General features: G+C 45.5%; 1 protein-coding gene across 4 annotated transcripts in view; it reads right to left on the bottom strand.

Moving 5' to 3' along the window:
- DCAF17 (DDB1 and CUL4 associated factor 17) overlaps positions 1 to 16014 on the bottom strand; it is a 49512-nt gene extending 33498 nt beyond the window's left edge. For 3 of the 4 annotated variants that reach the window (XM_073545860.1, XM_073545862.1, XM_073545861.1), the window contains exons 1-6: positions 15876 to 16014; positions 13911 to 14092; positions 5810 to 5913; positions 5380 to 5470; positions 3748 to 3884; positions 3501 to 3579 (exon numbers count right to left, since the gene is read on the bottom strand). In XM_073545860.1, the coding sequence (XP_073401961.1) occupies positions 3501 to 3579; positions 3748 to 3884; positions 5380 to 5470; positions 5810 to 5913; positions 13911 to 14092; positions 15876 to 15897 (615 nt within the window). In that variant the 5' untranslated portion in view covers positions 15898 to 16014. Of the gene's footprint in view, positions 1 to 3500; positions 3580 to 3747; positions 3885 to 5379; positions 5471 to 5809; positions 5914 to 13910; positions 14093 to 15395; positions 15524 to 15875 lie in introns of those variants that run through there. The other variant, XM_073545863.1, reaches the window with a different exon arrangement.
- Between the last annotated feature and the right edge of the window lie 1526 nt (positions 16015 to 17540).

Raw genomic sequence — 17540 nt, 5'->3', positions numbered from 1 at the left:
TTTTTTTTTTCCTGTTTAGGCACATCAGGGGCTCTGCAAACGGAACATGACGCCAGCAGACCATCAAAGTCTGCATTCCAAAACGACACTACTTCCCTTTCGAGCCCCGACGTGTGCCTCAACAGTTTTTACCCACATGTGGGGTACCAGAGTACTCAGGACAAATTGGACAACGACTTTTGGGGTCCAATTTCTCCTGTTACTCTTGGGAAAATTAAAAATTGGGGACTAAATGATCATTTATGTGGGAACAAAACAGGATTTTATATTTTCACGCCCGGGCATTATAATCTTTAGTGAAACACTTGGGGGTTCAAAGTGCTCACCACACATCTAGATAAGTTCCTTAGGGGGCCTAGTTTCCAAAATGGGGTCACTTGTGGGGGGTTTCCACTGTTTAGGCACATCAGATTCTCGTCAAACGCAACATGACGTCCGATCTCAATTCCAGCCAATTTTAGGTTGAAAAAGTCAAACGGGGTTCCTTCCCTTCTGAGCCCTGCCATGTGCCCAAACAGTGGTTCCCCCCCACATATTGGGTATCAGCGTACTTAGGACAAATTTGACAACAACCTTTGGGGTCCAATTTCTCTTGTTACCCTTGGGAAAACAAAATATTGGGGATTAAATGATCATGTTTGTAGAAAAAATATGATTTTTTATTTTCACGCCCGGGCGTTATAAACTTCTGTGAAGCCCTTAGGGGTTCAAAGTGCTCACCACACATCTAGATAAGTTCCCTAGGGGGTCTAGTTTCCAAAATGGGGTCACTTGTGGGGGTTTTCCACTGTTTAGGCACATCAGGGGCTCGTCAAACGCGTCCAATCTCAATTCCAGCCAATTTTAGGTTGAAAAAGTCAAACGGGGTTCCTTCCCTTCTGAGCCCTGCCATGTGCCCAAACAGTGGTTCTCCCCCACATATTGGGTATCAGCGTACTCAGGACAAATTGGACAAAAACTTTTGGGGTCCAATTTCTCCTGTTACCCTTGGAAAAATAAAAAAAAATTGTTGCTAAAATATCATTTTTGAGACTAAAAAGTTAAAAGTTCATTTTTTCCTTCCACGTTGCTTCTGCTCCTGTGAAGCACCTGAAGGGTTAATAAACTTCTTGAATGTAGTTTTGAGTAGCTTCAGGGGTGCAGTTTTTAGAATGGTGTCACTTTTGGGTATTTTCTGCCATATAGACCCCTCAAAGTGACTTCAAATGTAAGGTGGTCCCTAAAATAATGTTTTTGTAAGTTTTGTTGTAAAAATGAGAAATCGCTGGTCAACTTTTAGGCTGAGTTCACATGTTGCATTTTTTTCGCGTTTCCGCGGCGGTTTTAACCGCGCGATTTTGCCGCGAAAACGCGAAAAATAAGCATCACATGCATTCCTATGGGATTCCGCAATGCTGTGCTAATGCTGCGGTTTTTACCGCGGCGGAATCGCTTCGCGGTAAAAACCGCAGCATGCTCATTAATTTGCGGAATCGCGGCGATCCCGCACCCATAGGAATGCATTGTTCCGCTTACTTCCCGCATGTGGCTGTGCACACCATGCGAAAAGTAAGCAGAACAATTGCGGATGGTACCCACGGTCCGGAGGAGAGGAGACTGTCCTCCGGGCTTTGGGTACCATATCCCTGTAAAAAATAGAATTTAAAATAAAAAATATTGTTATTCTCACCCTCCGACGTCCCGCGCAGCCTTCCCGCTTCTCTTCACGCTCCGGTCCCAGTAGTCCTTTGCGAAAATGCTCGCGATGACGTCCGTTCTCGCGAGAACGCGAAGTCTCGCGGTCATCGCGAATTACTGCGAGACGTCGCAATCCCGCGAGAACTGACGTCATTGCGGGCATTTTCGCAAAGGATTACTGGGAACGGATGCGCGGGACGTCGGAGGGTGAGAATAACACCGTTTTTTATTTTTTTTTTACATTCTATCTTTTACTACTGATGCCGCATAAGCAGCCTCAGTAGTAAAAAGTTGGTCACACTCGTCAAACACTATGTTTGACGAGTGTGACCAACCTGTCAATCAGTTCTCCAAGCGATGCTACAGATCGCTTGGAGAACGCTAGCATTCTGCAAGCTAAATACGCTTACAAAATGCTAGTTTTTCCGCGGGAAAATCGCGGGAATTTAAAATGCGATTTTCCCGCGGACTGGAATTCCGGAATTCTCGCGGTAATTTCCGCGAGAGTTCCGGTACGTGTGCACTTAGCCTTAACCCTTATAACTTCCTAACAAAAAAAAATGTTGTTTCCCAAATTGTGCTGATGTAAAGTACACATGTGGGAAATGTTATTTAGTAACCATTTTGTGTCACATATTTCTCTGTTTTAAGGGCATAAAAATTCAAAGTTTGAAAAGTGCAAAATTTTCAAAATTTTTGCCATATTTCTGTTTTTTTTCATAAATAAACGCAAGTTATAGTGAAAAAATTTTACCACTAAAGTGAAGTACAATATGTCACGAGAAAATCTCAGAATCGCCTAGATCCGTTGAAGCGTTCCAGAGTTATAACCTCATAAAGGGACAGTGGTCAGAATTGTAAAAAATTTGCTCGGTCATGAACGTGCAAACCACCCTTGTGGGTAAAGGGGTTAAAAAAACAAAACAAAACAAAAAAAAAAACATTGTTGAACAGACACTAATGAAAATTTGCAATATTTTTTTGCAGCCAGCAAGTGAGCCCACATACTTCTTTATTTACAGCGGGGTTTATGTTCATTTTATTTCTGCCTTAGATTTTGTCTGTTTAATGGCCAGTGTGAACATGCTTCCATACTGCATGCATACCAGCTGGTACTCCAGTTCATTTTTTTTTTTTTTCAGATAAATTATTATTATGCCTGTTTATAATATAGTGAATCTACTGCATGTGCATTAAAAGGGAATCTGTTTGTTTTTTTTGCCATGTAATCAGAGAGCAGCAGGATGTAGGGGCCGAGATCCCATTTCCAGTATTGCTTCACTTACTGGCCTGGATGTTTCAATCAAATAAGTATTTTATCAGCAGGAGATTATAACTACAGGACTAGGTGTCTCCTGCCTCCTAGTTCAGCCCCACCCACCTCACTGATTAGAAGCTTTGTGTCAATGAACAGTGTGTGAGCCAATCATTGGTGTGGGCAGGGTTATACAGGGCTCAGCATTTAGAGAACTGCTAGATCTTCAGCAGAGAAAACAGGGATTTTTATCAAAAAAAGATTGCAAGCAGCGCAGTGGGTGACACATCTCCTGAATCGGGCTCTCTGTCCCTACATTACGCTGCTGTCAGATTAAATGTCAAAATCCTTGTGACAGATTCCCGTTAACACTTTTCATTTGCTTTCAGATGGGTTGCAAGACTCTACCAACATGACCCATAGTAGTGTCCTATTGGAATAAAACATGCAGGAGAGAAGAGGGATGAGGCTTACGCCTACATTATATATCGTGACAGTTTGCCCAGATTAGAAGCACCCAAAAACAAAAAAAAAAATCCCATAATTTTGTTGCCAATCCTGTTCATACCTGCTGACTGGAGTAAACACAAGTCTTCTGAATAGATGTTACTACTAAAGTCTCTTGGAGTTCATCCCATGAAACATACCTGTTTTTAAACAAATCCAGAATATAATATTGGTTACCTGAAAATTAAATAAAAGTTTTACAAGATATAAACCACAACAAACAGACAGCTCCAAGCATGCCTGTGGTTTATGGTAACTTTTCCGGATATGCACAACAGATGCAGTTTTTTTCTTATACATCATATCACCTGAACTTTCTGTGTAATCCCAGGTAGACCTTCTGCAGAATTTCGCCGGTATCAGCAGCAATACGAAGTAGCCAGTCGTGGCCAGTCACAGCGATGATGGAGGGGGTATAGTCTGATGCCCGAGCGAGAGGATCTCCCTACATTGACATTTATAGTCACAAAATACAGAATATTCACAAATAGGCTTCAGAACATAATAGAAGAATCCTGACTTTTGGGGACAAGATCATCGTCTTCCACATTTATACAGCAAACACAGCATGAACCTAGCCAGCAACAAATTGGGGGCAATGACACAGATAGCCGAGTATAATGTTAGGATTTCTATCCCCCTCTTTATAGAAGGGGTCTTCACTCTAAATTTACACTTCATATAAAATATTTACAGGGGCGAGGTTGAGCGGTGAATGCGGTCAGCCGTGCTTCATGTGAGCTCTTGCTGCACCCATCCTGATCGGTCTATTTGGCACTGCAGAACTGAGCGGCGCGAGTCCTGCTGACAGAAGGTTCCTGGACTTAGGAAGTGGCAATAAAAAGTTTTGCAGGGTGGACGATGTAGCACCGGACGATATCCAAGATGGCAGCCGGAGGCAGAGGAACATGAGTGGGGAAGTGGCTGTGCGGCTGGAACAGTCTGCCCTCAAGCCACCTTCTTCAGGTCCCCTGAACCAGAGGTCAGTGGCTGCTACACAAAGGCTGAGGGGATGGTTTACAGAAAGGTCCGGCTCTATGGCACTTGCTCAGGAGGAGGAAGAGTCCCCTTTTATGGCTTATTCCTTTCAGGGCCAAGGCGTCACTGGCGAGACACCCAATGGGAAAATGTGCAACCCTGGAGAAATTTCCCTAGGAGTTCCCTCTCTACAAAAGGTCTTAAATGCAGTGAGTAAATGTAACTCCAGGCTCACTACACTGACTATATAAAAGGAGACTATTTCTATAATTTGCCACGATGTTCTAAAAGTGGCGAAGTGCATGACGGCAGTGGAGGGCAGAGTCAGTAACAAAGAAGATGCAGGAACATTCAAAATCATAGACGAGCTGGCGCAGCATTACTAGCTAAGGCTGACAATTTGGAAAATCGCCAGAGATGCAACTATATCAGACTTTTTGGAGTTCCTGAAAAGGAGGAAAGCGGAGACCTTGATGGCTTTTTTGAAAAATTGCTACTGGATACTTTTGGTAAAGATGTTCTCACTTCTTTATTTGTGGTGGACAGAGGCCATAGGGTCCACACAAAACCAGGTCTGGTGGGCAGACTCCCTCAGGACCCCATGAGACAAGACCTGGTGGGCAGATTCCTTCAGGTCCATTGGTGGGCAGACTCCCTCAGGTCCCCACAAGACGAGACCTGGTGAGCAGACCCCTTCAGGTCTCCATGAGACAAGACCTGGTGGGCAGATTCCTTCAGGTCCATTGGTGGGCAGACTCCCTCAGGTACCCACAAGACTAAACCTGGTGAGCAGTATAAGAGTTAACTTTATCCATGGAGTGTACGTGGGTTGAGCAATATTTCTAATTTCTAAGATGAGCAATTCTGGAGTATAGCAGAATGGCTAACCTAGCAATATTAGCGTTACTGCAGACACAGCTAACAAATTAATCTATTAATTTGCTACATAAAAGAATATTTACCAATGTGCATTCACACAGGATCGCGTCTTCAATTTTCTCCGACTTTAAACACTTCGGCATTTCATACAACTTTCGCGGTATATATGCAAAACTGTGAAAGAAACAAAAATATTAATTGATGCATTTTTTTAGGATTTCACATTTATCAGAAGTGAATATGAATGTGTGCAACATCCCAAACCTAAGTGTCTCATCTCCATTTCTTGTGCTAGTTGTGTTGCCCTCTGTTGTTCCAGTTTATATTATCCCATTTAGGAACCCCCATGCATATTATACGAATGTCGGCTGAATCTGCTGGTATCGGCGGGCTCGGCCGACAGTCTAATGTGTATGGTGGCCACCGACTCCTCAGAAAATATTAAATATATGGTAAGCTGCATGTTACCAAGAAAGATAAAAACCTGGGATACAGACACGATTATCTTATTACCTGCTGTAACAACACAGAAAGTTATCAAAATAGATTCTGCCATTTACACAGTTGATGGAAGACTTTGATTGCTTGGTCCAAATTTTCTTAAATTTGGTCTTTTTCTGAAAAAGAAGAGTTAAGATTATATATATATATATATATATATATATATATATACAGTCGCTTACAAACATTTCAATCAAATGTGAGTTCATAGTTTACAATGGAAACCATCTTTTACTACTTCCGCGTTTCAGAACCTTTTACAGGTATTCAGGACTGGGCCATTTTTTTGTTTTGACTCCTTTTTCCTTTCCCTTCTTCCAACAGCCATAATTTTTTTTTTCCCCAGTTGACAGTCATATGAAAGCTTGTATAAGTGATAGCTTTGATTAATACTGTAGCATACAATGTAGAGTAAAATCAGGAAAAAAAAAATTCAAGTGGGATTAAATGGTGAAAAAAATGCAATTCTAACATTGTTTTTTGGGCTTCATTTTTACAATACTCACTGTATGATAAATATTACCCAGCATCATGATTCTACAGGCCATTTCTAGCTATTTATAGCATTTACCTTGCAGGTTAATTTTATATTCTGATAGACCGAACTTTTACATATGCATTAATTCCAAACATGATTTTTTTGTATCCTTTTTTTAATTTCTGGAGGGGGGGGGGGGATTAGAATTTTTATGTTTTTAATATTTGAAAAACAGGGATTTTTGTGTACTCACCGCAAAATCCTTTTCTCCGAGCCATTCATTGGGGGACACAGATACAGTGGGTGTTATGCTGCTTGCCACTAGGAGGACACTAAGTAAACCAGAAAAAAAAGTTAGCTCCTCCCCTGCAGTATACACCCTCTCGCTGGATTAGATTTCTCCACTTCGGTGAAAATAAGCAGTAGGAGCTTAAACAGTAAACAATAACCATAACTATGTCACAATCTAAGAATGAGCCAGTAGGCTAAACAGGGTGGGTTCTTTGTCCCCCAATGAATGGCTCAGAGAAAAGGATTTTACGGTGAGTACACAAAAATTCTTATTACTCCTACGCCTCATTGGGGGACACAGAGACAATGGGACATCCTAAAGCAGTCCCTGGGTGGGGAGCATACATCTGCTAATACCCCATGTACCACTGAGGTACTGCCGATTGCAGGATGCGTTTGCCGAGAGCTGCATGCGCAGAGGCCTGAGAATGAATTTGGTAAAAGTATGCAGACTGGACAAAGTTGCAGCCTTGCAGACCTGTTCTGCTGAGGCCTGGTGCCGAATGGCCCAAGAGGCGCCCACTGACCGGGTAGAGTGTGCCTTAAGCCCCACTGGGACAGGCGCGTTCCTGACACGGTAGGTGTTATGAATGGGTCACCGAGGAGAAAAAGGCAAAACAAGCTAAGCCACAGAAAACCAGAGTGGTTGGTAACTATGCAGATTGCAGATCCCTGATCTTACCACACAACTAGCAGTAGCTGTGGAGCGTGCCTACGATGTTCCTAGATGCCTCGTCACGGCCGGAGGACTACATAAGCCTAAAGCAAGAAAAGGGAAAACTAACTGCCCCAGAGCAGACCCCAAAGGAATAGATAGCCCCCACACATGTATTGACGGTGAAACAAGATGAAGGCACAAACACAGCCAGGAAAATAGGCTGAGCAAATGATGGGGCCCAAACTAACTAGACAGGAAAGGAAAGGGAAGACACTGTCTGCAACCTGCAAAAAAACCCTACAAAAATAATGTCCAACACTTCTGATGGCAAAATTAACCCTGAAGTCACTAGACCTCTCCCATTATATCAGCACTCTGAAATATTCTGAGACAGAGCAAAAAGAGACCGAACTAGTAAGGGACAAAAAGCCAATTGGCAAAATACTGATAAATAAGAGTGAAATTCAGCTCAGCCCCCAGCCGGGGCTGGCAGACCACACAAAAAACTGAATAGACCAACAAAATCAAGTGTGAACATAGCAGAAAAACTTAGCTTTAGATGACTGGAACAGAGCTGAAAACCAAGAGCTGACAAGCCAGAAGGAATCACCAGCAACTGAATAGGGTGTCAGCTGTCTTAAATCCAATCTGAGAATCCTGAGATCCAATAGTCATCCTCCTTCTCAGGTGGCAGATCTCCACTGATCAAACCAGCCGAACCACCTCCCGACACCACCAGAGGGAGTCCAGAAGGGGAACCAGAGAATGAACTCACAACAGGTAGGATTCCTGAATCGCCAAGCGAATCAACCTGGCTAGTGTTGCTTTTGAAGCGGCTAGACCCTTCCTATGCCCCTCTGGAAGTATGAACAGGGCATCTGACTTGCGGAAGGGAGCCGTCCGCAAGATGTACCGTCTCAGCGCCCTAACCACATCCAGGGTGTGGAGGGCCTTCTCAATGCGATGGACTGGCGCCGGACAAAAGGAAAGCAAAACAATTTCCTCGTTGAGATGGAAAGAGTAGACGATCTTGGGCAGGAAAGACGGGGACGTCCTGAGAACTGCCTTGTCCCGATGAAAATTCAAGAACGGCAGGACAGGGCCGCCAATTCCGAAACTCGTCTAATTGACGTAATTGCCACTATAAAGACCACCTTCCAAGAGAAGACGGTTAGTGAAACGTCCTGCAGCGGTTCGAAAGGAGCCTCCTGTAAGGCCCCGAGAACCAGGTTAAGGTCCCATGATTCCAATGGCCTTCTATTCTTCTATAAGGAGGCACCACATGGGAAACTCCCTGAAAGAACGTCTTGACCTGAAGTTTGGTGGCAATTTTGCGTTGGAAAAGCACTGACAAGGCCGAAATTTGGCCCTTGAGTGAGCTAAGCGCGAGGCCTGATTTTAATCCGGATTGAAGGAATTCCAATATGGCCAGAATGGATAACACCAGAGGGGATCAACCATGATCCTTACACCACGAAAAGGTTTTCCAGGTGCGGTGATAGATGCGCATGGACACAGACTTCCTAGCACTAATCATGGTGGAAATCACATTGTGAGAACCCAGCCTGTGCTAAAAAACAGGATTCAAAGGCCACGCCGTCAAATACAGGGCCCTGGTGTTCTGGTGGTAAATCTGGCCCTGTGAGAGTAGATCCATGCGATCTGGAAATCGCTAGGGGACGTCAGCGACTAGCTGTATTAGTTCTGCATACCATGCTCGGCGCGGCCAATCTGGCGCGACTAGGATCACTAGTACTCCCTCCGCTCTGATGTTCTTGATGACCCTCGGAAGCAAGGGAAGAGGGGGAAAGATGTACAGGAGCTGGAACCAGTGCCATGGCAGAACTAGGGTGTCCGCTCCGATGGCGCATGGATCGCGCGATCGGGCAATGAACCGAGGAACCTTGTTGTCTTGAGGCCATAAGATCCACATCCGGAGTCCCCCAACGACAAATCTGCTGAAAGACTTCCAGATGAAGAGACCACTATCCCAAGGCAATGTCTTGGCAACTGAGAAAATCTGCCGCCCAATTTTCTACGCCCGGGATGTGGATTGCTGAGAAGGGTAAATGGTTGGTCTCAGCCCAATGGAGGATGTGACTCACTTCGTGCATGGCCATCCTGCTCCAGGTACCTCCCTGGCGGGTGATATTCGCTACAGCAGTGGCATTGTCGGATTGGATCCTGATGGGGTGACCTGCGAGGAGATGGTGTAAACTCCGTAGAGCTAATCTGATTACTCGTATCTCCAAAATGTTTATGGGGAGACGTGACTCTCGGGTTGACCAATGACCCTGTGCCGTGTGGTGACGAAAGACCGCACCCTAGCAAAGAAGACTTGCGTCGGTGGTTACTACCAACCATCTTACTGGGAGAAAAGACCTCCCTTGATTCAGGGAGTACCTCAGTGTCCACCATCTGAGGGCTTGCCTGACCCGCAAGGACAGAAGAATCCGACGGTCCAGGGAGAACGGGTTCTTGTCCCAAGCTAACAGCAACGCATGTTGTAAGGGATGGAGGTGGAACTGTGCAAATGGAACTGCTTCCATCACAGCCACCATCTTTCCAAGAACTCTCATGCTGAAACAAATGGAGTGAGAAACTGGTCGGGAAAGAGTCCGCGCTGCCTGTTGTAAGGCTTGGGTCTTTTCTGGAGGGAGAATGACCAACGACCAACCCGCGGGAAGTGTCCAAGATCATTCTTAAAAAGGAAATCTGCTGAGCCGGTTTTGGGAAGACTTTTCGAAGTTTATCTTCCACCCCAGGCGAGAAAGTGTATTTACTGTTATATCCATGGATTCCTCGCAGGCTGGAAGGGACAGACCCTTGATGAGCAGGTCGTCCAGATACGGTAACACCACTACTCCCCAAGAGTGGAGAATGGCCATGACAGCCGCCATGACCTTGGTAAAGACCCTTGGGGCGGTGGCGAGTTCGAAGGGCAAGGCAACGAACTGGCAGTGTTCCTCGTGAATTGCAAAACGCAGGAACTGCTGGTGGGACGAGCAGATCGGAATGTGAAGATAAGCGTCCTTGATGTGGATGGATGCTAGGAACTCTCCTTTTTCCATGGAAGCGACAACTGATCGGAGAGATTCCATTCGGATTCTCCGTACCTTGGCAAACTGATAACAGTTTGAGATCCAGAATGGGTCGCATCGTCCCGTCCTTCTTTGGAACCACAAAAAGGTTTGAATAAAATCGTCTGAACCTTTTGTGATGAGGGACCGGAATGATGACTGCGTCCCTTAGCAGAGCCTGAACAGCCCGAAGCAAAGCTTTTGTCTTTTTCTTGGGGGGAGGGGTAGGGAAAAAAGCGAGTTGGAGGGGGAGAAGAAAATTCTATCTTGTATCCAGAGGACACCAGCTCCCTGACCCACATGTCGTGGACAACCGCGAGCCAGGTGTGGCTGAAGGAAAGTAGGTGACTGCCTACTTTGTCGGTGTCCGCCGGATACCGCAACAAGTCATTGGGCAGATCTATGAGATCTGGCTCCCTAGATCCAGAAGCCCTAGGCCTGTGTTTCCAAGAGCGGTAAGGTCTGTATGAGACCTGGGAGCCTCTGTCTCCTTGCGGGGACCGACCTGATCTGGAAGAGAAGGTAGAGGAGGACCAACCGGAATTGTTGCGAAAAGATCGAAAACGCATCGGCTGTTGGTTGCGAAACGGCCGAACAGCCTTTTGTCGTGGAAGGAATTTACTTTTTCCCCCGTTAGTATCAGAAATGAGCTGGTCCAGTTTCTCTCCAAAAAGACGACCTGTTTGAAAGGGGAGAGAAGTCAACGATCTTTTAGATGTGGCATCCCCCGCCAGTCGTGGAGCCATAGGGCTCTTCTAATGGAGATCACATTAGCGGCAGTTTGAGCTGCGCAATTGGCGGCATCAAAAGAAGCGTCCACTACAAAGTCCGCTGCGTGAATTAACTGCCTGGCGACAGTGTTTGCCTCCGGAGGAAGTTTGGTGCCCTGGATGGAAGTAATCAAGACTGCTGCCCAAGCGGCCATTGCCTTAGTGACCCAAATTGCCTCGAAAGATGGAAAAAGCGCTACTCCTGAAGCTTCAAAAACTGAACGGGCAAGGTAGTCAATTTGACGATCGGAGGGGTTTCTGACTGAGGAACCTTCAGAAACAGATAGGAGCAAGACGCGATACAGGAGGATCCACCGGAGGGGACTGTAACCAATCCTTCATTGGGTCTGGATCAAAAGGGTATTTAGCCTGAGTAGACTTTTGCCCTGTGAACCGCTTATGTGGACGATCCCTATGTCTCTGGACAATTTCCTTAAACTCCGGATGGCTGGTAAATAACCTGCGCAAACGCTTGGTTTTCTTAAATGAGATAGGGTGTGCTGGTGTGGGGATATTTTCCTCATCCAACTTCAGAATTCTGTTGACTGATTCTATAAGAGAATCAAGCGACTCTTGATCAGTTGGGGGATTCTGAGGGGCTGACAGATTCGAATTCAGAGTCGTGCTCGCTGTGAACCTCAGGAGAGGGAGAGCGAGAGAGACAGGAGTAGCAGATGCTGAGGCGCGAATATGACTAGGGGACGCGTCATGGGTCCACTTTCTAGAGACCTGACCATCCCTTCAACGAGTACGGCCCCTGTTGGTGGATGGTTCCCGGCCGACGCCAGAGCCCTCCTCGGGAGGTAAGGACGCTTTCTGACCTAAAGAGTCCTCCCGGAGGAATATAGCCTGGGTCAGAGACTCCACCGACCGTGACAGGGACACAGCCCACTCAGGGGTACTAAACGCAGGTTGCCCATCAGTAGCGGCGGCGAGGGGCGTTTGAGCGCAGGCCGGGTCGCAGTCCGTGCATAACGGATTAGTCTGGGCACTGGGCAAGGCAGTCTTGCAAGTGGTACACACGGTAAAAAACGCAGTACGCTTCTTAGCAGCCCGTTTAGCCTCCTTAGATTGAGACATAGCGCTCCTGAAAGGGGTAACGGCAGAGTCTGTCTGCAACTGCAGGGAATGTGCCGGGAAGGGGTTAAGCTTTAACCTGAGGGCAGATGCAGCTTACCCACGATCCTGTGCTGTGTCCCCCGTGAGGAAAGCGGTGGCCCTGTGGTGTCACCCATTATCCGGCAGAGTGCCCGCCTCACAGCTCGTGTCCAGTGCAGGCTGAGGTAAAAGACATGGCCCCCAGAGATTAGAATTGCGTGTCTCGTAAGGAATGAGAGGCGCCAGGAGGAGGGGGCGGTGACGTTAGCGTGGGTGGCGCTATTCAAATTGAGGCCTAGTAGGCCGGAAAATCTGGGGACTAAATTTTTGGCCTACCCGCGGTAAGCGACGAGAGCAGGGGGGGCCGCGATGGGGCGCCGGTGCACCGCCGCTGAAGCCAAGTCAGCGCTTCTCCCGGGGACCAGGACCCGACCCCATACCTCTACTCCAGTGCTCAGGCAGGCCGTGCTGACCGGGGCCATCCCTGCAGGTCTTCTCATCCTCCTGGGCTGATGTACCAGAGCTGGAGGAGTTCTTAAAGGGGTATGCTCAATCGATCCTCCCTATGGTAGGGGGATGGAGAGCTATGGGGCTGATTCAGGGCATTCGGAAGCGCTGTTCCAGTCTTCTCCATTGCACTCCATGCGCTTGCCCTCGTATCCGTGGATTACCGGGACCGTAAGGATCATCGCCAGAGGAATCAGCCCCAATCGTCGCAGGAAAGTGAACGGGGAGGTATACTCCACGTGCTTGCCTGTTGTTGGTTCGGGGGAGAGCGGGCCATAGAAAGGAACCATCGCCCCCTTCACTCCGTTAATTAAAAAATGAAAATTTACAGAAAAATCAAAAAATAAAATAAAAACGGTGGGTCTGAAACCAAACCCAAGTGCCTCCTATAGACACTAAGCAAGAACTGGAGAAATCTCATCCAGCGAGAGGGTGTATACTGCAGGGGAGGAGCCAACTTTTTTCTGGTTTACTTAGTGTCCTCCTAGTGGCAGCAGCATAACACCCACTGTCTGTGTCCCCCAATGAGGCGTAGGAAAAAGTTTATTTTTTATTTTATTTAGTCCCCTTATGGGACATAAGCCTGCGAATGATCACTTACACTATATACTGTAATTACGTAGTGTTGCAGTATATATAGAAAATCCCGGTCTCATATGAAGCTTAACACAATCGCCACAAACATGTTCATTAGACGCAATGATTAGGAGGAATGCGGGAGTGGGGTTTGGCAAGAGTTTCAAGTGTTGAGAAATGTTTTGAGAGTAGCATAATACAGGACAAGAAAGCCTGATTCCAGCGATGTATCACTTACTGGACTGCTTGGTGTTGCTTAGTTAGGATCTTTGATGTCCAAAGTAGATGTAGCAGACTTCTGTTCTGTGTATAGCCCCGCCCCCACACACTTGATTGGTATCTTACAGTTCGCAGGAAGCTGCAATCAGTGCTGGGGGTGGGGTTATACATTTTAGGATGACTGCTGTACACATGAGATCTAGTCTGGCAGTGATAATCTCCTGCTGATAAAACACTGATTGTATTGAAACTAGGGCACACAGCCGAGTAAATGACACATCCTTGGGTCTCTTGCCTTACATAATTCTGCTTTTAGATTAAATAGCAGCAAAAATCTGCTGACAGATTGCCTTTAATCATAGACCCAAAGTAAAATCATTCCGTAAAGTACATTCTAAACAAAACGTTCACAGAGTCCAACACAGGCAATTATTACCTGACACAAAATTGTCCTTAAAATATTCCAGGTGAGCCTGTGATTATTATAAGTGGCTTTTGGGAAGGATCCCAGGGACCTTCTTCTGATGAGGATACAGACATTTTCCACCATTGCCGACCTGCTGCCTTTCCTTTGTGGCGCTGCTCTGGGGACGAGGCAGCAGTCCGGGCTCAATACGTCTAAGTAAATAGAATTAATGTAGTTACATAATGGCAGGTCTTCATCACAACACAAAAGGCCAAGGAGATGGCTAAAGACACAAAGTATCAGGTTATCAAGAACGTGACAAGTGACTATATAATGACACATCACTGCTACAAAACTGCTGTACGATCCCAATACCTGTCCTGAATGGAGCATAACGCGAGGGGTGAGGGGTGCATCGCTATATATCAATGTTCCAAACAGGAATGACAGTATGACTAGACACAGTACGTAAACTGTGCTTTATTCTCTGTGCATGGGTTCAGCGCTGAAACTCTGCCTCGGCTCTCGGTGTCCGGTATCAACAGCTCAATGACTGTGCCGCCTCGGTCGGAGCCCCTGAGCTCGCGGTTTGGGTGGAAGCTGTGACGGGACATCAGCGCCGCAGCCAACATTGGACACTGGGAGAAGAAGCAGAGTCTCAGCACTGAACCAGGCGACGATGAGTAAAGCAGTTTGTTTCTAGAACAAACTGCTGCTGAGGGTCAGGACTTGACAAACAGGGGACAATCCCTTTAAGTCAATTCTTTTAATTCTTTTGTTTTGCAATTATTTTTCTGTTAGTTCTTTGTAGCTCAATTTTCTTCAAATGCGCCAAGAAAAAGAGAAAAAAAGTTTTGATTCATCAATTTTCGACCCGTTTTTTTTTTTTTTTTTTTTACTGGCATAAAACAGCCTAAAATGTTTCAACACAGTTTCACAGGAAGAAAAGACATAATGAAAGGCTTTATATTTCTTAATGATTTCAGTCCAGATTCATCACTTCTTTAAGTCATTTTCTTTCTAACACCAAATTCTTCAAAATGGCACAAATGGTTCATAAATTTTGTGCCAAGTCAAAAAATGCTTGATTATTGCATCTTCCCCATTTTCTCTTTCAATCAGGGACTTTTTTTATTTGCAACCAATTCACAACTAATTTCCGCCTTTATTAAACTTGTCTTTTCTTTTCTGATTTTTACATCAATGTGTTTTTTTTTCCCCAGATGCAAATTATTAAAAGGTCACAAAATTTTGAGCAAATGTACGTCTCTGCCCGGCCGGAGGTTTTTGATTTCTTTTTTGCCATCATTTTTTGCTACATTTAGTAAAATATGGGTCAAAGACAAAAATAAGGAGCTGATTTTAATCTCGCACAAAATTCATGAACCGTTTTTGAAGAATTTGGCTCAAAAGATATCAAGAAAAACCACAGGACAAAGAAAATAAGACACACAAAGAAAGACAGCAATAACGAGATGGGGCCTTAGCAATTGGCTTTAACCGCCGGTTTTGCACCTTTTTGCGGCTCAAAGTTGCAACTTTTCCAAAAAATTCCATACGTGCATGAAATCACTCCGGAGGGGGAACTGAGGCAGATTTGTGACTTTTAGAAAAAGAGTAAATGCGGAAATCAGGGGAAAACATCTGGGAAAACCCCAAACTCTGCACACTATGAAGAGAAAAAAGATAAAAATTGACATATAATGGACCTTAAAAAAAACGGCGCCAATGAAAGGATGAACATAGCGCAATAAAGAACGGCAGAAAACGCCAAAACTAAGAAAAATGGTGCAAATGCAATAATGAATGGCGCCCTTAGTATTAGTATTTCACAGGTTAATTCCATCTTCCTACGTCGTATGCTTGCACTATAATGTGCACTAGACAGCAGTAATAATAGCTCACACCCTCACTCGAGTATCCTTCCACTAATGCACTCAATACACAGAAACCGCACACAACAGGGTGTCATTACCAACAGGCAGGGTTACTCACTTCGTGCCATCCCACACACCATTTAAACGGTTGCACTAAAACACTCTCAAAGCAGCGACAGGCTATTTTTCCTGGTTTCCTGGAGATCAGTCGGTTCTGGGATGTGTAGTTTTTTCTACCGTATTGCCCGTAGAACAAGTGAGACAATAAACTACACTGTCCAGCATGCACTGCGGCGTGCTGTCGATGCGGAAAGATTTGAGGGACGGACACTTCCGCAGAGTATATAAGGAGATGTCAGCTGCCGGATACTGACAGTCAGTCGCTAGTCTGGGCTGTATGTGGGTGAGATGACTGGGAGCTTATGGTTTCTGGTTATAACTTATAAGCCTGAAGTGGGTTGTGAATGTATAACAGATAAATATGATAAGAAGTAAAGTGTATAAAATTTTACTGAGGAAATGAAAAAAACGTCGCTACCCTGTACACACATGTATGTATATAGTCATTATCTATCTATGTAGATATATATATATATTACATTCCTTTAAAAATACGGATTATGTAGTGTGAATATATTAGGTAATTGTCTTCCATGCAATTGCCTGGTGTAATGCAAGTCTCATCCCCCTTTGTACAGCGCTGAGGTATGCCTTGGTGCTATTTAGACAACAGGCTATAAATACAAGAATAGAATTGCTTTCCTTAGGAACAGAAGTACTCAGATAAAGATGGTGGTCCTTCATAAGAGACACATTGGGGCTCAATGGGTTATGTAAAATAAGCAGGTTACTGTATGTGGCCGGCTGCTCCAGGGCAGGTGGAAGACTATGTGTAACCCCCTTCCAAAAATGGCATTTTTTTATTTTCCCTCTTTTGTTTTTTTTCCTCCCCCTCCTTTTGCTTTTCTGTCCATGTAGCTGTAGTACAAGCTGTCCCACAAAGCTTTGAGCAGAATACAAGCTGTTCCACCATGCTGTCAGCAGAGCACAAACTGTTCCACAATGCTGTCAGCAGAGTACAAGCTGTTCCACAATGCTGTCAGCAGAGCACAAGCTGTCCCACAATGCTGTCAACAGAGTACAAGCTGTCCCACAATTCTGTCAGCAGAGTACAAACTGTTCCACAATGCTGTCAGCACACTACAAGCTGTCCCACAATGCTGTCAGCAGAGCACAAGCTGTTCCACAATTCTGTCAGCAGAGTACAAGCTGTTCCACAATGCTGTCAGCAGAGTACAAGCTGTTCCACAATGCTGTCAGCAGGGTACAAGCTGTTCCACAATGCTGTCAGAAGAATACAAGCTGTCCCACAATGCTGTCAGCAGGGTACAAGCTATCCCACAATGCTATCAGCAAAGAACAAGCTGTCCCACAATGCTGTCAGAAGAATACAAGCTGTCCCACAATGCTGTCAGAAGAATACAAGCTGTCCCACAATGCTGTCAGCAGGGTACAAGCTGTTCCACAATGCTATCAGCAGAGTACAAGCTGTCCCACAATGCTGTCAGCAGAGTACAAGCTGTCCCACAATGCTGTCAGCAGGGTACAAGCTGTTCCACAATGCTGTCAGCAGAACACAAGCTGTTCCACAATGCTGTCAGCAGAGTACAAGCTGTCCCACAATGCTGTCAGCAGGGTACAAGCTGTTCCACAATGCTGTCAGCAGAGCACAAGCTGTTCCACAATGCTGTCAGCAGAGTACAAGCTGTCCCACAATGCTGTC

The sequence above is a fragment of the Dendrobates tinctorius genome, unplaced genomic scaffold (assembly GCF_039654945.1).
Source record: "Dendrobates tinctorius isolate UK_male_01 unplaced genomic scaffold, ASM3965494v1 ptg000143l, whole genome shotgun sequence".
Classification (NCBI taxonomy): Eukaryota; Metazoa; Chordata; class Amphibia; order Anura; family Dendrobatidae; genus Dendrobates; species Dendrobates tinctorius.
The sequence above is the reverse complement of the archived record's forward strand: the minus strand, read 5'-3'. Positions and strand labels throughout refer to the sequence as shown.